The 21222-nt window shown below is 41.0% G+C and overlaps 1 protein-coding gene across 2 annotated transcripts; it reads right to left on the reverse strand.

The window, feature by feature from the left end:
* Positions 1-1668: 1668 nt before the first annotated feature.
* LOC306920037 (RNA-binding motif, single-stranded-interacting protein 1-like) lies at positions 1669-19773 on the reverse strand. Of its 2 annotated transcripts, none has more exons than XM_079496639.1 (14): positions 19359-19773; positions 17091-17233; positions 15809-15867; positions 15587-15678; positions 13504-13661; positions 12524-12603; positions 12289-12401; positions 9211-9260; positions 8995-9085; positions 5869-5922; positions 4809-4910; positions 4110-4178; positions 3842-3916; positions 1669-3674 (listed from the first exon to the last, which is right to left on the reverse strand). In XM_079496639.1, exons 1-13 carry the CDS (start codon positions 19407-19409, stop codon positions 3848-3850), a joined length of 1131 nt encoding a protein of 376 aa, XP_079352765.1. In that variant the 5' UTR covers positions 19410-19773; the 3' UTR covers positions 1669-3674; positions 3842-3847. The 2 variants fall into 2 exon arrangements, with proteins under 2 accessions (XP_079352765.1, XP_079352764.1); XM_079496638.1 differs by having other exon boundaries at positions 3846-3916; positions 19359-19772.
* Between the last annotated feature and the right edge of the window lie 1449 nt (positions 19774-21222).

Genomic DNA, 21222 nt, shown 5'->3' on the forward strand with positions numbered 1-21222 from the left:
ACACTGTATATTCTGCAATACAGTAACTGTGTCTAAGATAACTTGGCTTAATGGGTTGTTCTCTGTGCTGTGTGTGTGTGAGTGTGTGTGTGTTGGAGTGTGACCGTGTGTGTTTCTCTGTTAGCGTGTGTGGGTGGATGTTTACTGAAGCTCGATTAATTTCCTCCAGTGAGGAGGAGACTGGCCGGTATATTGTCCCCTTTCTGTGGTGGTATGGCTGGAATTAATTTGTGTAAACATGTTGCATATGTGTGTGTAGGCAAATAATGGGGCATAAATTATGAATATGCCGAAAGAAGGAATTCTGCAGAGGCACAGATGACAAATCAAAAGAGGGGTGCATTGGTTGTATTCATAGAGTACACATGACCTCCTCACAGTAATTATATATATATATATGTGTGTGTGTGTGTGTGTGTGTGTGTGTGTGTGTGTGTCAAACCAAATTGGTCTGTTTCTGTTTGTAACAATGTACCTAATATTGAGCAGATATGAGAAAAGCAGAATTATGCTGATGGAATGGATATTTCAAGAAAGCAACCCTGTCGTAATGGTAATGTATTGTAGTGCCGAGGGAAAACTTTTAAATAGCCTATGTGTTTGAACGCCCCATGTGACTGTCACTTACTTTATCCTGAAGTATTATCATTATCAAAGCCAGTCATCTCAACAATAGAAGTCTTTTGCAGCAGTTAATTTCCTGATTTCCTACAATTGAAAGTGTTAACATCCTTTTCATTGGCCTATTATAGCAGCACAGACACAAATATATGCATTTGCTGTACACTCATAAAATACATTGCAAAAGTAGTTCTACTGATTCTGTGCCCTCGGTATGACCTTGGTCTCTCAGGGGACAGTGCCATGTGTCTTCTCAGCTGTGGAGAGTTAATAGAAAGAAGAAGAAAGGGGGTGGGGACTCTTCAAACCACTAACCATGTTCCTTATGTTCACAGAATTGATACCCCCGCAACATGATTGATGTCTCTGTGTGCACGGGCCATGTATATTTCTGGAGATGGGGATCGGGGTAACAGTGGGTGTGATGACTAATCTTGCATCCGGACCATTTTGATCCTTTTGGCTGGTAAGAGACAGGAGCATGGTGCCTTTACGTCTCTGGCATCAGCTGCACTAAGCCTCTGGGCTTAAGAAGGTAGACCCCGTGTAAAGACTACCACTGCAAAGGCTGTATGCTGCAAATAGTGTCAGAAAGGACTAGATTACATCTCACATGTGTCACTTTTCTCTCGCACTCATCATATCACATAAATTGCATTATAACGCAAGATGATACACTATAGACGATCATGATAAAACATGACCAATGTTTGAAAAAAGAATATGAATAGACATCCACGTAAGCTGGACAAATTTGACTAACAGCACCCTCTGCTGCTGATAGTGTCACATTCACAAGAGCCAATGTAGACATAACGAAAATAAAAGCCTGGGTAGTGGGTATTGAGACTGTAGACAAGCCAAAAATTATGAACAGGGGTTAGCTGGACAACTTTGACTCACAGCAGCACCCTCTGCTGCTCATAGATTCACAGGAGCCAGTATAGAATATAGATAAGCAACTGACTATTAAACTGCCTGTATGTTAAAAAGAAATTATTTCTTTACAGTTTAACGTTGACAGTATCATGTCAGATAAACAAGAGATTTGTTTGAGCACTGATTTTATTCAAATGTTTTCAAAGGAAAGAGCAAGGAAAGGATTGATGAATCCAGCACAGAGTCAGGTGAGAGTGGCAGGGGGAAATAATCATGGAAACATGTACAATGACTCTTTTTTTCTCTTTTCTTTTTTCATTCCTGCTAGACATTGAAATAAAAAACAAACAGAAAACGGTCACATTTATTTCTCTTTTGGCTAAAATCTTAAAAGAAATGATGGGTTGCGGGTTTCTTTTTTGTCCAAACAAATTCTATCTACCTCCTCATCATCATCAGCCATCAATCAGTACCTTGCACATCCACTATAATCAACTAGGATTATATCAAATTTCCAATGTCATTTCTAATGAAATATCACTGTTCTCAAACTACTTCACACATAAATGTAATTTCCATAGACCTACATTGTTATACATGTAGTGAGAGTCAAGCGAGAATAGTATTTTTTTTTCTTTTTTTTTCGTATTAACAAAAGTAATATTATTGGCGTTTATTATTTAATATGCAGTATGACAGAAGTGCCAAAATTCAGTTTTGGTCAAAAAAAGACATTGCTATAACAACACTGCAACTAAAAAGAGTGGCAGTTTGTCCATTTCATGGAAAACAGAGAAGAGGTAAAGACCAGTATAGTGTCTCGTCTTAGAATCTGCCCCTTAATATTTTGTAGAGTTGACAGGAGAATGCGCTAAGTAAAGGTATCAAATCCTTTTTCTCGTCTCCATGACGTTTCGGGAAAACGTCACTTAAAGCAGAAGCTAGTTAAGCCCAATGTATACTTCGCTGTACGACAGTGGTGCTCGCAGACAGTCTTACTATATAATGAAGCATAAATTGGACTTCAGAATCTCAAACATTGCATCACAAAAAAGAAAAAAAAAGTGTGGTTGGGTGGAAGAAAAGACAAATAAAGATGAGGCAAAGCGCAAGGATTTCTGCAGACCAAGAAGAGAACTATTTAATGTGGGAGACATCAAAGTCCTAATCAGCCAGCTCCTGAGCATGGCTTTTATTCTGCGTAGTCCATTGTGGTGAAGAGGGCTGTACCTGCAAACCCGACCACACCAGCACACACAGAAGAATGAGGTAGATCATTGGTCACACTGACCTCTAGAGAAAAACAAAAACAAAACAAAACAAAAAAATCTCCCAATGAATTTCATTCTGTGTAAAACTTTATGTAATTTAATAAAAGTACAGCTCTTGGTTAATATCACATCTCAAAGTAAAAAAAAAAAAAAAAAACAGGGAAAAAGATGATGGAATTGCTTTGCTGTGAGCACGATTTTATCTTGTATGTATTGCAGCTGGACTCTAGTTGTCTTTATTGCTACCAGGAAATGAATCAATCAACCAAGCACTCCATGGATTCCTGATGGAGTAAGTTAAAACACATATTGTGATGAACCAATTACCCAATTACAATATGATACCTTATCAGCCTACAGTTCCTTTAGATTGGTAGCAGGATGTTTAATGTGGCGTAAAGAAGGCACAATTTCCAATAATAAATTCATTACTTTTCTAAGGATGTCGTTGTCTGTAACAGTTGTCCTTGTAGTAGAAAATTGATTTACTTCATGACAACCGATAAAACCAAAACAAAGCAACATCGAGATTTCAGTGCAAGCAAGCATTTTTTTTATATTTCACAAATAAACTAACTATAAAATCTTTGAAATTTTCCTCAGGGAAAAATATTTAAATCTCATGCAGTTTGAATATCACATCACACATGGGTATCCTATGGCATTTGTTTGAGAATCCTTGGAAAAGACAAAAATGTACACGTTTCTTATCAAAATAAAACTTGTTTTTCCTTGATTAGCCAGCTGCTTGAGTCCATTTACATGGTAATAATGTTCCACCATAAAAGTTGAGGCTGTGCAAAGTGTTCATGGGTCTGGTCCAATCAAAGAAGGCCATGACTGCTATCAACGTGATGCCATCAACAATTGCCAACATCCTCCATTACAAGGGGTAATCAAAAGCTAAAATCAAAAACACAGCCAGGATAAATATCATAAAATGTCAATCAATATGTTTCTGCACCAATGTAACCAAGAAAAACATTTATTAAAGTGTATAATAAAGTTATAATGTTGCTTTATGACATTTATAAACATAGCAATGGCTGGTGGTAAGTAAAAATACATACGTACGGTTACTTGCTGTGTTGACTATAAGGAGAAGAGTTGTTAGATGAATCCACCTGTTGCTGTGTGCCATTGTCCTGAGGAGAATTAAGATGTTCACAATGAAGATCTTCACAAATTACAATATAATTTGATATCTTTAAGAAACCATGGCCCCTAAATATAATCATGGGTTTGAACACTGTAACATTCTCAATGTTAATGTAACTGAGTGACACTACCAGGTTTGCCAGTAGGACAGGTTTGAGAGGAAGCTCACGCTATACTTACAGATGCAGCCTGAATATGAGAGTATTGTGGTATGTAGCCTCCTTGCACATTAGGATTTGCTGCAATGTACTGTCAAAATGAAAAAGAAAATATATTCAACCATTTTAAACCTGGTCTCCTTATTTTGGGCATGACAAATATAGGCGAACACTTTCAAGAAATGTCAATACTTTCATTACAACACAAAAGAGAAGAAAATAAAAGATCTACAAGCTCACAAGGGCACACTGATTGATGTGTTTCATTAAATTGTTGATGGTATCATAGACTCTTCAATCTCACAGTACATACCTTATGTTTGATTACTTTGTCTACTTATTATTTGTTTATTATCTTAGGTGAGAACTGAGAACCATGTATAAGACCTTTATGGGTTTCTTTTCTCACCTGCACATATTTTTCTCTTTTATTGATGTTACCTTTTTGTACTGTTTTATTGTGCGAATGAAAAAATCAGGAAAACAAACAGTAAGTGGTTAATCGGACTAATCTATTTGATTTGATTTGGTTTTGGACATACACTCTAGATAATGTTCCAAATTGTGATAATGTCCTTTTTGTGTCTCGTTTGAAAAGATTAAAGAGCACATGCATTGCCTTTATGGCATTTTCATTTGCTTATTAAGTGATCATTATGTCTATGCACGCTCTCCATATCTGTGTATTCGATATGCATGGTGATACGGCATAACTCCTCACCGCTCCAGTGTTTCCCAATGACAGATGGCCCATCTGCTGAGTAAGTATGCCTGTGGGGTGCAGTGACATGGAGGGATCCACAGAGGGAGACATAACAGCAGCCTGCGTTGAAAAGTAGTTTGTTAATTTTCAGTTACAGTACATTTAGATGGCGGCATTACACATGTGAGTGAGTAGCATACTGAATACGGAAATAGTGGGTTTCAAATTTCCTACCAGACACAGCTCCATATTAAAAGGAGTTTTATTAATAATTAGCATGGGTTATACTTATAATTGACATTTATTGTCCCACAAAGCATGCAGGACACAACATTTACATGGGGAAAAATAATAGAAACAGATAGATGTTCTGCGTGAAAGTCAACTTACAACGCAACATTAATTTATTAGGTCTTCAGTTGCCATTTACATGCTGGCTTTCGCTTTAATCTCAACACTTCTAAGGAATAGAGCATTTCCTAGGCAAAAGCGGGGGAGGGGAGAATCCAGCACAGACACTTGTTCTACTGGAAACCATCTGTTGGAGGAGTCATACAGCCTCAGAGTCATAAGACTGTCTCTGCCCCAGGCATTTCCTGCTGGACTGCATGAAGGGTGGGGGCGGGGTGGGGGCGTATATCATTTCCATTCTTCCATTTCTGCAGCCTGGCAGCACCCAGGCACAGAATCACATACACACACGCATGCACAATCGCCCTTTCTCCCATATTCACACGTGCGTGCGCACACACGTGCACGCACGCACGCACGCACACACACACACACAGGATGGCAGTTTCCCATAATTCAGCTCTTCAGTGGTAGTTGTTGAACTTTAGTCAGTAGAACAGACTGATTAAAGTAACATTCTCTGTTCTTAGCTGTGTTAGGCACATTTGCCATGTCCATACATACTACAGGGGCAGTGGATTTCAATGTGGGGTCTAGGGACTCCTCTGAGGGGTTCCGCAGCCAAATTAGTAGTTTAATGTCACTATAAGCAATTCAGTTGAAATTATTACAATTATCAAAAATGTAGGCCCATATGAGTGACGATTCTAACAAAATGATCTCTTACCGGGTGTTGCATGATATAAGGTTGATGTGCCATCCAAGAAGAATGATTCTGTACCTGAATTAGAGGTGGAGAGAAAGACAGAGACAGAGAGGAAGAGAACAGGGTCAAATAGTCTGACTTTTCACGTTCTTCAATGAAAACTTTCACTTAAATCACCCATTGTCCAATGTCCACAATACTCGCACAGTCACACTCGCCAGCACTATAGGTCTCAAATGCTGCCCGAACCCGACCCTACCTGACCGGGCCCGGCGTTTTCGGGTAGGGTCGAGGCAAAAATGTATGCTGATTGGTCGGGCCGGGCCAAGCCATAGGTTCTGCATGTGACTCAGGCAGCAGTGAACAGGCGCATATCCCTGTCTGTCTGTCTGCACCTCGGTATTGAAGCCTAACGAATGAACCAAGGATAATCGGTGACGTTACAAATCGCTTCCGTATGTAGCCTACCAGCGACCTGGTTGTTGGGATGACGTCACAAACAAATCCTTTGGATACACCTTTGGTAATTCTGTCCCAGAGTTGCGTTAGCTCTGTGTTAGATAGGCTTGTTAAGGGGCGGCGTTGGCTCAGGGGTAGAGTGTCTGGATGGTAACCGTAAGGTTGCCAGTTCGAACCCGGGCTCCCCCAGAGTTACTGTCGAAGTGTCCTTGAGCAAGACACTGAACCCCTAATTGCTCACGATGTGCTAGTTGGTGCCTTGCATGGTTTCCGCTGCCATCGGTGTATGAATGGGTGAATGTAATGCACAATCTCTGTAAAGCGCCTTGGATAAAGGTGCTATATAAATGCACCATTTACCATTTACTTGTGAAAGTTTAGAGCTGCGATGTTAATTTAAAAGACAGCACGCACGCTAGTGATACGCGGGCTGGGCCGTTGTCCGGAAGGTCCCGTGGGTTGACCCGTGAAGCAGGCGGACGGGTCAAGGTTTTATTATTTATTCTCTCCCTTCTGTCTCCCTCTCGCCTGCTCTCCCGTCTCTACTCCTGAAATCATCTAGTTTGTTCAATGTGTTGCTTATTTGATCTAACAGCCTATGCACAGCTGCCAATGATATCCTCATTATCCTGATATCCCGGCCGCTGCACGTCAACTTACTTTGAATGTACCATGTAATGTTGTAGGACAGGACACTCACTGTCGTTCAATGTTCTCTCATGTATTGAATTATAGCCTACATAATTATAAAAGACAGAGAAAATATGAATTGTCTATCCTACTAAAACCGAACCAGGCGCTATTGTTTTGTTCGCTCCCGCTACATATATTTATTTGCTTATTTTATTGTTTTGAGGTCTCCTACCTCCATCTGCTGTCAGTAGCCAAGCCAACATTATGAACGAAATGCTGCACAGTAAATTTATGGGGAAATAGCCCAGTCCCCCCTCCCCTCTCTCTATCGAAAGCAATTGAAAAAGCCAGTTGGTAGGCTACTATTTATTTTTGCGGGCCGTGGGGTGGGCGGGTCGCTGATTAATTAATATATTGTTTTTTAGGGCGGGTTGGCTTCCGTGGCGGGACGGGCGGATTATGAAAAAAAGCCGGCCCGCGGCATCACTAACGCACACAGTTTCACAAGTTTGTAATAAGTTATAAATCCAGGAAAAGTACATTCAAAATGGAACAAACCTGGATATTTTGACAAGGACTTTGGGGATTGTATCAACAACATCAACATACCGTAATAATATTAAGCACCACACCTTTTACAGACGATGAGCTAGTCTGGTAAGATATTATTATTTACATGCTTTCACAGTGGTTAATCGAAGTGTCCCTGTGCTGCTGCAAGCCTGCGATGCATTTACATTACTAAAAGTTTTACAGCCGCAGTGCTCAGACAGGCAGAAAAGCCTGATTTGTACATGGTGTCTGTCTGTCGTGTCGTGCAACGAACATAACAGATCTGCAAACCCAGAATACAAGCCAGATGAACACGATTTGGGTTTATTTATAGATATGCCCATTCTGTTACTGTGTTCGGTGCGCCACCGCTGAAGGACGGAATATAAATCACACAGGCAGCAGCAGCAGCAAGCGAGAACGTCAGGGAGAGAGAGAGAGAATGAGAGATGCATGACAACGGGGGTCTACTTTAGTCTATTTCGTGCAGAACATGTTTTATGAACCACTGAAGGTGCCATTTTGCCAACTATTATACAGTATGTTTGTTCTTTCTCTGCTGTCTAATTTGAGCCATGGTGCTGCCTACAGTGGTGATCTTTCTTTTTTCTCTCTCTCTCCAGTCTAAAATGGTGATAAATGTTAGGGTCGGGCAGACGGGCAGAGCCTCGAGCCGGCTCACTAGGGCCCAGTTAGGGCCGGGCCTTAGATTTCAGGCCTGCTGAGAACTCTAGCCAGCACACCTGTGCAGAAACACACACACCCTTGAAAGTAACATGTGTCTCCTATTCTCTGACTGTGTCCACACATTATAAATCAGATCTCTCTTTTCCACTCTGAATGCAGATTGATCCACTCATCACTTCCTCCTATTTAAAGACTCAGGAAACTGTTGTACTCGTGATGTCATCATTTTTGGGGGAGACTGACCTTTTCACATTGGTCTGGTTAGTTTCATGTTATAATCCAAGCTATTTATCACCGTGTTACACAAGGCTGCCTCTGTAGACGAAGATGTTGCCCCCTCACCCACTCACTCACTCACCCACTCACTCACTCACCCACCCGCTTTTCCGTCATTGGTCCGACATGCGGAAAACGACCAGATTAAGGTTGGCGAACATGCGTTAAGGTTGGCGACCGGATTAAGGTTGGCATTTTATCTCACTATGCAAAGCATCTTGGGAAATATACAATGGGGCGGGTGTGGCATTTACAGGAGTCACAGGATTTGACAGATAACCAGTTTCACTTTAACACCAGAAATGCAAGAATGGAAGTTCCTGACATGTTTCAGCGCAACACAATTTCATTATCCACCATATTTGCCACACATGTCTGCTGCACTGGCTTAATGCTTGCTATTTTGCTTGCACAGAAACTAAAAAAGCACATGAAGCACAGCATGACCACCAGTGTACATACAGTACATATTAAGCACATCATGTGAGTCAACTCGAGCCACTGTGAATCAAGTCCAAGGAGTCTCTTCTTTGACAGTACCTGGTAGGCAGAGACTGGAGACATGTAGGGACTCATGGTAGACTGTGCAGCCATCATCCTATTCGCCAAAGGATAAGGAGAAGGATAGAACCTATCCAGCATTGGAAAAAACAACAAATGAATGCAAAGTTTGCAGCTGTTCTGGAAATCTAATATGTTATGTTATTATGTTATTATTATGTTATGTTATGTTATTATGTCTAATATGCGACTTACCCATTCTGCATAGGTATTGAAGAGGGGTCATAGGTGAGAGTCATTGTGCCCTGAAAGGTAGAGAATGCAGAATTACACATATACAAGTGTATTCACATCAGGCACAATTGTTTTTGAGTAATGTGATTAAATAATAATAATCACTCAAGGCCTATTTTATACATTATCATTATCGTGCAAATATAGCAAAAAATAGTGACAAGCTCATGAAAGCCTGTTTTCTGCTACCAAATTCACAAAATGTTGAATAGGATGACATATGGCTCATTCAAGGAAAGCAAACCTATTATTTGCCTTAACTCAAAACCAGGCCAAATGTATGATTTTTGCTGCCCTCTAAAGGTTTAATAATACTACCATATACTATATTTATATACAGTATATATACAGTATAATTATATGTGTGAAATGAGTGGAGCTCTTGTCATCGTACATCAATTTATGTTAGCGGACATTTTACATTGCTACATTGCTGCAAGGTACATAAGGTGGTCCCTTATTGGCCAAGTGCTCCCACCAACATGAGATTGGTTAGACGATTTGCTCGTTTACATATGACATAGGTTTTCCCTTCAATGTCAATGGCGTTTAATGTTTTGATGTTTAATTTACATCATATTTAGTTGAATTATCAGCTCTTATCATCATACATCATCATGGATCATCTCATACTGGCCAATCAGAATGCCTGTTGCCTGTGATTGGTTAGCTGATTAGCCTGATTTGCTCGTTTACATATGACGTACATTTTCCCTTCAATGTCAATGGCGTTTAATGTTTTGATTTTTAATTTACGTCATATATAGCGGAATTCTGACGTAAGTTCTCCGTTCATTGTCAATGGCAAATATTGAGACGTGTGGGGACAAGATTTAGCCGACATTTGACCTGAATTCCCCTTTCATTGTCAATGGCAAATCTTGAGACGTGTGGGGACAAAATAAAAATAAAAAAGACGGGGCTAGCACCCCTTAATAATTATATAAGCCCCGAGCTTATAGCAAGCCCCGAGAAAAGTCGATTTGCTCGTCCACATATGACGTAAATTATCCTTTCATTGTCAATGGCATTTAATGTTTGTGTTGCCACAAAAACACGATTTGTTCAGACATATGACGTAAATTCTCCTTTCATTGTCAATGGAAAATGTAACACGTGTTGTGACGAAAAGTCACAACACAAGTGTTTTTTGTGCAAAACTAATGCTTGGAATGGATTCAGAATCATGAAAAACCCCTAGTTTGACACATGCTTCTTAAAGCATAATTAAAATTTGATTTTGTTTGCCTTATAGGTTTGGATGAACCTAAAAAAAAAAAAAAAAAAAAAAAAAACCTTGAACAATTACTTTTGCAATTTCTTTTGGGACAAATCTTAGATTGACTGGCCTATTGGTCGGGTCAGATATTAATTAGGCTTTTGGTCTTCAGGCAGAGGCTCTGAGCCACTCTGCAACACTCACTCCCCTTTGACCTCCCCCATCGGGAAACCCGATCCGGTTCACGGCAACAATGTAACGCCTGGGATTCTAACCCGGATCTCTATAGTGGATAACTATAGGTTAAAAAATAGGGCATAATTGACAACATTGGCTATTGTTAGTGCTTACTCACTAGCACAGTGCTCTCCTAAAGCTAACACAAATATTATTAATCTTATTAGCTGCAGCTGTGTAACTTACATCACGGTGTACCAAGGTCAGTCAAGCCTATTTTTACATGTCTTTTATGCTGGATTTCGACTGCAGCTTTAGCACGACACGACACCGCACCACATCAAAATATGTACCGTTTCCATTATAATGAAGTATCCCCTTGCAGTACCCCCCTCTCCCATTCCCTTCCGGAGGGAATCGATGCCCCTTTCTTCAACACTGGGTCTCTCTCTCTGTAAATGCTACGGGAGACGCGCTAATTAGTGGTGGACAACGCTTTTAGACGCCACACAGGTCTTCATCGCGTCTTTACAACAAATAATAACTTATATATTATTATATTATTTATATTCAGTTCTGTGTTATCGGTATGTGTTATTTTATATAAAATGTCACTTTCAAATAAAATAAACATAAAAAACAATGTATGAAAAATAAATGAAAACGGTAATGTAAAAATTCATGGCCGTTTATTTTATGTGAAAGTGAAATATCCCTTTAATAGCCAAACTAGCTTTGTGGAAGCACGCTAGCATAAGGAACTGCTGGGTGCATTTGGTTCTGTATATCTGGTTACACACCGATATTCCGAAGTCCGCTATTCCGAATTTCCGACGCATTGCCATTCCGACTTGCAGCATTACTAAGTCTTTCACCCATTCTACACCAGCAGCACAGGAGACATCTCACTGAAAAGATCCTATAGAATACCTATATAAAACAATAATGGGTGGCGACCCATTATTGTACGACCAATTGTACGACCAATTGTACGACCAATCAGTAGCAGCAGTGTTGTATGACAGTACTAACGTCACTGCTTAGGCCCTGCTTAGCCTAGCTCGGACCTACCCAGGAGTTGATACTTTTTAGGCACTCATTTTGTACCACTTTGACACCACTCAGCCCAATTCCTTTCCTTGTAGTGGAAACGGTGGCACAAGTAGGTGCCGGCGGTGTGGGGTGGGATGGTCTTGGGCTATGCCACTGATGCCAGTGGAAATCAGAGTTTAGAGGGCAGCAAAAGACAAATTACATTTGGCCAGTTGTTGAGTTCCATGACATAGTAGCCCAGCAGATTATAAATCAATATTTCAGAAGAATCATCCACTTTATACAAGCACCACATTTGGCATGAATAATGGCTAGGACCCACTTTTCAGAAAAGCCTGTTAGCCACCTGAAAATCCAAAATGGTGGCCATTTTTCAAGATGGCTTTCACAACAAATGTAAAACAAGGTTTTTCACAGTGTAGAACTTGAATGTCAAAAAAACATTGCCAAATTTGATGCTTCTATCACAAAGTGAATGATTGTCACTAATCTAATCTATAGCTACAAATGTTTTTTCATGATCTATTATTCCTTCAATACAATATCAGATAACAGAGGTGAAAGAGGCACAGTGGCAGAGAGATACATACTAGTCTCAGGTCCCCTTCCCTAGTCCATGTTCGTCCATTTGGAATAAATGGACTGTGAGTGTGTTTCTTCCTCTGGCCATCTGCAAATTTACACAGGAGGGGCTCAGGGGGGGCTGGGACAGAGAAGATGGACGGTTAGAAAGCTTTAACATCATTGTTCCTCAGTAGTAGTTATCATCAATATTGTTATCTATTGACACCACCAAGTTTAAACAAAGGAGGAATGGATTCATACCCAGGGCTCCCGTCGCTGTCTTGATGAATTTCCCATTAAAGTGGGAGATCACGGCATTACACTGCTCTGTTGTGTCCATCCTGAGGGAAGAATCAATAACCCTAGCTAAATCACCTTCAAATATACATAGAGCCCTAAATCCAACAACCAGGTTTATGAATTAAAATGGTCACATGCAGAATTTTCCTTAAAGATGGAGTGCCGTGATTTTTTTCCACCCTAAAACATGATCATCAGGTCTTATTGTTTTTTCAAAAAAGTGTACAGTATTTGTTAAAATGTTGTTTTAGTTCATTAAGTATTCCTGGTTTGCCTGGTGGGTGGTGATGGGTGGTGATCCACCTGAACTGAAGCCGCACCCAAAGCTGTAGTTGTATGATAAAGGGGGAGGGGTTAGGGGAGGGGCTGATAATGTGATGTCACTATATTACTGTTTATTTCATTGGCCCGTTTGACTGTCAAGGGCTCAGCCTCCAGGAAGAAACCCTAAATACAAAGTTAATACACCATTGCACATAAAAACGACTCCAGGGTGTCTAATGAAGTACTGTCACCTCATAGACACATGAAAAACTGGAAAAATACAACAATTGTGGCACTCCATCTTCAAAGTGATGTTCAACTTTGGTAGAATCTTGGGTTTTATATGTTGCTTCTGAGCTCCATGAACGAGAAACCACAAACCACAACCACAAACCTGCTGTGTTTGTTTATGTGCTAAAAAGTGATTTTGAGAACTGTTTCATCGTGCAAAATGGAATCATTCTTCCAGTTTCTCACTCAATATTTGGATTGATACCATGTATGACCCGAGATCCACAGAGCCCATCAAGAGTGTGACCGTGGACCCGGCCCCTCACAGAGCACGACTATGGACTGCTACCCCCCCCCCCCCCCCCCCCCCCCCCCCACACACACACACACTTTAATATAAAATGTAATTGAATTGAAGGTTAACTGAACATCTTCTTAAAACTTACCTGGCAAAGCCTACGCCTCGGCTGTTGCCACTATAGTCTCTGAGGACCCTTGTGGAGACCACCTGGCCGAACGGCATGAGCATGCCCTCCAGTTCCTGCTCGTCCACGGAGAGAGGCAGATTGCTGATGTAGAGGTTTGTGGGGTCCTGTTCCTGCTGCTGCTCAACAAAACAAAGACGGAAAAGCGACCATGGTAGTGAATGTCAAGTACTGTGTGGTGTGATGTATGCAGGTGCTGCATCACGTCATGTCTATCTATGTAAATTACCATTATTTCTGCAAAATGTACTATATTCACACGGTAGCCATTTTGCGCTTACATCCTACTCAGCCATTGGTGGGGCACGCCCCACAATATTTAATATTGTTTTGTATTGATTGATGTATTTTTTTTCAATTCCTTTATTGATTTAATGATTCTGTATCCAGTGGGGCAGCATCCCACACCCATCACCCCGCCCCCTATACCCTTCCACAATCTTACTACCATCAGCTATACAGGCTGGTGTGTAACCCATGACAATTAGGAGAATGAAAACAGGTGTTCCAAGCTTGGCAACTGGAGTCACGCCTACAGTCACAAACAACACAGGCAGAGACACAAAGACAAACACTGCCTGGCACTGAACATTTCTATTTTTCTACTACCGGTATTCTAAATCGCTGCTTGCAGCCCATGCAGTTTCACCAGGAACTACACATTTCTAGTTGATCTCATTCTATTTTTGAGGCCTATACACAGGTTTAATGTTTGTCTTTAGTTCAATGTTTGTTTTGTAACCGCATTGACAATGAAGGGAAAATTTACGTCATATTGTCTCTTTATTGTTAATGGTTTAATGTTTGCACCGTTTGTTTTACATCACCATTACATCACCTAATGATATTAAAGTCTAACATATATATGTTGATTAGGTCCTAATCAACATATATATGTTAGACTTTAATATGTTAGCGCCCCTCACTTCACCCCCTCACTTCACACAGGTGTGATGTTTTTATATTATTTCACTTAATTCAAACACTGCACTCGGTTCAGCTGCTATGCTACTCCTGCATTAGCTGGTGAATTTGCACCATAGAAACAGGACAGATAGTAACAAGAATCCATGTTACTAAATCATGTTTGGGATGACAGTGAGGCTAACTGGAATTGGAAGAAGGCATCGGATGTAGGCTAAGACAATGAAAGTGCCTTCAATAATTTATTTATCCAACTCATGCTCCCTCCACCCCTCACCCTCCCTCCACTTCCTCTACTATGGAGTAGATTAGGCCTCCCCTAAAGCCTGCAGCAGGAGAGTAACGTAGCTTAGCTACCACATCACATGCATGTCCTCCTCGGAGTCACAGCTTGATTCCCTGCTCCCAAAATTAATCCCTCATCTCTGAAGTGTCTACCGTGCAATAGAGCAACACATTCAGAGCTATGGAAGGTAATGAGGGAAATGATTACCCAGAGAATTTCTACTACCAGGACAATAAGCTGCAACACAAATCACGCACTCGAGACCAAAACACAGAATCTCTTATTATCCAAAGAAATGGCATTTAAAATCCATACTTGAATTAATGTCAGTGATATGTAGCATTGGCTAAAATCAGATGTTGTATGACCAAAGCTCATACTAGTATTTGATATTGTGCAGATGCTAACATAAATTAGCATGAATGCTAAATAGCTAACAATTCAGCTACCTACGGTACTAATCTGCATTAATCTATGGAGGGATGGTTTGGGGGCAGGGAGATGCTGGTCCATGTGCTTGTACTGTTGACTGATGGGGTATTTGGCAGAGAGAAATGTGACATCTGGTTTCTGCAGTGAATGTAAATGGGGTCACAGGAAGAACAGCCAGTCAGCTGAGGCCATGTGACTGCTTCACTGTCTCTCTCAAACTCTCTCTCTCTCTCTCTCTCTCTCTCTCTCACACACACACACACACACACACACACAAAGCATCAACGAAGCCCAAACCCGCACAAAACAAGCAAAACCACTCACACACACATGCTGTACATAGACCTACGTACAAGATACCCATGCATGTGAAAATTAATACGTATGCCAGCATAATCTCACCTTGGCCATCTGGGCTTGGATCCCGCTGGTTTTGAGAGCGTGCACTGCCTTTAGAGCTGCGGCTGGGCTGTCAAAGTCCACAAAGCCATAACCTACAAATATAATTGGTCAAATAGGAATATTAAACAATAATAAATAATAAAATAAAAACATCCCTCGATTTTGACAGGAACCACCTAATGTAAAATGTTGTCCTAGACCACCATTTACAACTATACTGACCTTTACATTTGTTGGTCGTCTTATCCAGGATTGCCTTTGCTGACTGGATTTTGCCGTACCTGAGAGCACATACGCATGAAGATTACTTTCATTAAATCTTTCTGATGTACCATGCAAAAGATTACATCACAGACCAACCATTATGTGATGCTCTATATTAAAAGTACAGTAATACTGTACATTTTTGTATGTGCCAATGCCCATGTCTCCCACTACTGTATCTGTTTCCATTTGGGAATTTATTTGAGAAAACTCCCATGAACTATCCCCATATGTCTTTATACTAGGAAACACACAGTAGGCCTGTCACAATTATTACATAATAATCGTCTGATCGCAATTATTTAAGTTATCTCAATTAGTTTGCATAATCGTCATAATTGTTTCCATGCGGAAATAGCCGATCTACAAGCTCACGAGTCACAAGGCACCGCTTGTAGATCGCTGTTTCCTCCATTTCCTTTTGTATTACATTATCATTAAATATGTCAATAATGTTTTTGTTAAGTTTGTCATAACTGCCTAATGAAATTTTGGCAATGAAGCCTAAAAAAACTACATTTGTCATTTTTAATTTAGATGGTCCAATGTTCAATGCCGAAGACACAATTAAACCGTTAATCACAATTATTTGTATGACAATCGTCAAGTAAAATGTCATGGTTGTGATAACCCTACACACACACACACCATACAGACTAAATGCTTAGCTTCCATCGCCATTCAAGCCTTGTTGCTATGAAAAGCCCTTTCATTTCTGCTTTGTGCTGGCAAACACCATTGGGAAGAGGAACAAAACACAAGCAAACACGACGCAAACAGCTGCTGCTGCTGGTTACATGGTTGAATAACCCTCCCATATGCTTGTAATTCTGAGGATTGAGAGAGGCAATACAGAACTTCAGAATCCACTGCACTAAGTAGTGGCACTGTAGCCTAGCGAGCCTATACTGTCATATTCAATGGACCACTTACATCACTAACCTTTTAATAACTTGCTAGTTGCTACCCATAACACAGAACTGAATGTTTTGCCATTTCTGTTTTATTTTTCTAGTACAGTGAACAGAGAGACAGGAAAGGTCGGAGAGAGAGGTGGGGTGACAAGCAGGATGATTTGAACAGGGGTCAGCTGCGAGGACAATAGCCTAATTATTTATGTGGAATATTGATACTTGATGATCCACCATTGAAAACCCTTTTAGCGTGTCACCAAAGGTGTGCTCTCAAATGCTCGCTCACAAATGTTATCCCTCTCATGTTGTTGTGTGTGAATACTCACTGCTGGCACAGTTTGACCAGATCCAGGTCAGTAGTGGCAGGGGGCAGACCACGGATGTACAGGTTTGTTTTACTGAGCTGCTCCCAGCCTGTGCTGCTGCTGTTGCTGCTGCTGCTGGGACTGGATGGAGCCATTGGATAGGACTGCACACAGGAAGGAAACTGACTGTCAGCAAAGTATTGAATCTGGATGAAATGACCTTTTGGGCCAATAATGATGACAGATGACATTCTAAAGAATGTCTGATAATACTGATCTGACACACGAAAGACGTTTGACTGGCATTACAACCAGATAATATCCCGAAAAGGAAGCTTTCAACTCGAGCCTTGCAATCTCATCATTGCCCATCTTGACCCAGCACAAATGCGCGCACGCACACACATGCACACACACACATGCGTGCGCGCACGCACACACATGCACACACACACACACACGCACGCACCCACACAAGATTGAACACATTCATATTTCATCACTCGCTTAAACCATTGTGTGAACATCAAGTGTTATATCCTATTAAAATGTGTTAACTTATTAAAATGTGTTATCCTATATCCGCCAGTATTGTATTCTTGTACATGAGCGGCATGGATACAGATTCACTATGCAATCAAATCTGTCCTGACTCCTGGCTTCCTGTTTCAATATTCATTAGAAGTGTGTGCATGCACGTGTATGCAGACACAGACACACACACACACACACACACACACACACACACACACACACACACACACACACACACACACACACACACACACACACACACACACACACACTCACTCTCTAATTCTGAACCAAATCATACATCACTCACATGCAAAGCATTTCCTTCCTAACTCATGAGTGAGTTATTCAGTCATTCAGTGAACCATTGGGTCAACCGTACAACAAGAGTAGCTTCACCCCACACATTAATGTCAACAATAGCATGTGGCCTAATCTGTCAAAATCTATAACTAATACCAATGCAATGCTAAAGACAAAACTTGGAAGACGTATTATAGCATAATTTTACCTTGAACTACCTGTATGTATGGGTAGTTAAAACAATAAATATATTTGTGTGTGTGTGTGTGTGTGTGTGTGTGTGTGTGTGTGTGTGTGTGTGTGTGTGTGTGTGTGTGTGTGTGTGTGTGTGTGTGTGTGTGTGTGTGTGTGTTGGCACAATTTGTGTGCACTGTTTCCCTGCCAAGAGTAGGCCTATGTCACCAACTGAGTTGACGTCTGGCCTTTTATATAGTGAAGCAAGCGAAGGGAAATTAAATTATATTGGTACACTGTAGTATCATTATCAAGCAGAATGCACCATTATTACACATACACTACAACCTCATTGACTTCGGCCCTACAGGCACCACAAGCAATTATTTGTGTCTAGATTCAGACTGTCTCATGGGTGTGGCAAGGTGAGTTGAATCCCCTCTCTCCTGATGTAGCATCCGTAACCAGAGCACAGACAGACCTGGTCACTCAACGGTGGTCTTAACAGTGGATGTGTGTTTGTTGTGTTTTGCGTTGTGTTTACACGAGAATGTGACCTCTAAACTGATCCCTACATGATAGGACAGAAACCACAATTTATCCTAAATGATGGGGGAAATATCTGGTTTTGTTTCTCCAGCTGAATATACATCAATACTTGCATAAAGGGTCATAACTCATAACGTTAAATGGTCACGTTTCACCATGAGAGAGAGGTTTAGGGATGCTTCAGTCCTGCACATTGACTTACTATGGAGCCAGGCTAGCTAGCCACAGGGTGCACTCGGTTTACTGAACCCGTTATGAAAATGGCTAAAATAACTGCTTCTTGCTCCATTACAATAGATTCTACTAGCATTTCATTTATAGAATTAGAGATGGCCGGGGGAATAAAGTTGCTGTCTGCCTATAGGCTAATGCCCGAGGCTGAAGAATGGATCATCTTTCTCTAGCCCCGGCCTCCAACGTCATCCTCGGTGTATAATTCCATTCCCATTTGACTGTAACCGCTGAACAAAAGTGCACAAGGGGACATTAATAGTCACCCTGTTCTCAATCTTATGAGTCATAGCCTACTGATGTGATTTGATGCCTCGAAAAGTGTTCATAATTTATTAGCCCTTTCCCCCGAGAAGGGCTTACCAATGTCATTTAATGATTACGTTATTGCTTTGTCATAACAATTGGTCGAATATGCTATTTGGTGTATTTCATAGCGTACATCGGGGAAAGGTACGAAAAGTCGACCATTGTGCTTATTATGTGTTTTAGGCCTACCTGCTTGCGATGGGTGGTCTTCAGCGGATTGCTTGTATTTGCAAAGATCATCCTGGAGGTTACGACGAGCTATGCTATTGCCTTCTTATATCCACCGCAATACACGGGACCGCTAGAACAGAATCGAAAAGGTTAGTTGGAGCCTAGGCCTAAAACATCCGCATATTGGATAGTATTCGCGAATAGCCTGGTGCGTATCTGTCGTCTCACTGACATCTATACAGTCAGATGCAAACAGCCAGCGCTGGACCAACCCTACGGTCCGGTTCATTGATCTACGACGTCCTGCCGACCGACCGCCCCACAGACCCACCTACTACAGACCAAACCATCTCCGCAGCGGCGGGGTGAATCGTCTAATCCACGGTGTCACTACTCAATAAACTGCACACTTCCAGACCCATTTGCGGGACAAAATCGTAAAAGTGTGCGACATTTTTTCGTCCACGTTTCGAGTGGACATGAAACGTGTTCGCGCTCGCTCTTGATCCCGCAATTAATTTGTGTACGGACTCCGTTGCCTTTTGGTTATATCGGTCCGCATACCAAGCATTCTTTGGCCCAGTCCCCCTCCCCCCTTTTCAACCCTTCCCCCCATCCAGGACACTGACATGTCACAGAATCAGGATGCAAAGAAGAAATAAGCAGGGAGTGGACTGGACTGGAGGTCACAACATATTATGTCTAATCAATCCAAGTTATATTATTCTGATGTAGATATATATTCCATTATTTCCCTTGCCTTTTTCAATATGAACACTGACAATGTGTGTGTAGTCCATGGTGTAGGCCTACTCCAGACAACAGTAATAATAACTATATAATTCAGTGGTCCTATGTAATACATTGATAATTATATAATTAGCCGGCGGCCTAATCCAAATAAGCATTGCTCTTTGTTAACGTGCTTTATATTCTTTTATTGTTCTTGCATCACTTAAGCCCCATTTGCAACACAACAGAAAAAGTAAACAACAAAAATAGGACAAGAAATAACAGTATACAATTAAAATAACATCACAGTCACATATTACCGTAGTTCTCAACAGATTTTGCATTACAAAACAAAAGAATAGTAGGGGAGAAATAGTAGGTCTACCCTATTATATGAGGGTGGTCTGTATTGAGCTGAGTTGATAGTTACAATGTCATAGGCCTAGTACCTATGATGTCAACTGTGAAATATAACGTCTTCTTTATGACCATATCCTTTATCATTCTATATAACTCTCTTACTTGACATGAAGGCCTATACTCCATGCCAAACATACCATATGCCACCTATACTGCCTACCTTCTTCTACATGTAGGCCTAATGGGAAAACGCAGGCGCGTAGTTCAACTCAGGTTATATTTCTGCAATCTACATCATTCCTCTATCTATGGCTCATATCCTGCCGGACGGTCCGCTTGAAGTCAAATTCAAATCCCATAAGTGTGGAAGGAAGTGGTTCTACAGTATCACATTTCTCCCCTTTCCTCTGCTGGTAGGATGATGGGAGGTGTCGTGTTACGAAGCTGCCTCTGGTGCTCTGGGAAGCGAAATGTTCGTCCCATCTCGGCCATCTGGATGAGGTTGGCTGCTTAGCAGCGATGCTTTGAGAAAGATGAAGGCTTAGGCTAATAGGCTTGTTGTTAATTTATGAACAAATACGTTTGAATATGAGCGGACTGTTTTACAAATTGAAATCCAAGAACGTGTCCTCTGACCGTCATGTTAAAAATAGGATTTAAAGTTGATATAACACAATGTGTGTGTTAGTTGAGAACACATTCTGAGATCAAGTTTCAACACAGCTTGGCACAGTTGAACTCAAATTGAGTTCAACTGTGCCCGTGTGTACAATATAGGCCTACTACGACT

This window comes from Electrona antarctica (assembly GCF_951216825.1).
Source record: "Electrona antarctica genome assembly, chromosome: 3".
Classification (NCBI taxonomy): Eukaryota; Metazoa; Chordata; class Actinopteri; order Myctophiformes; family Myctophidae; genus Electrona; species Electrona antarctica.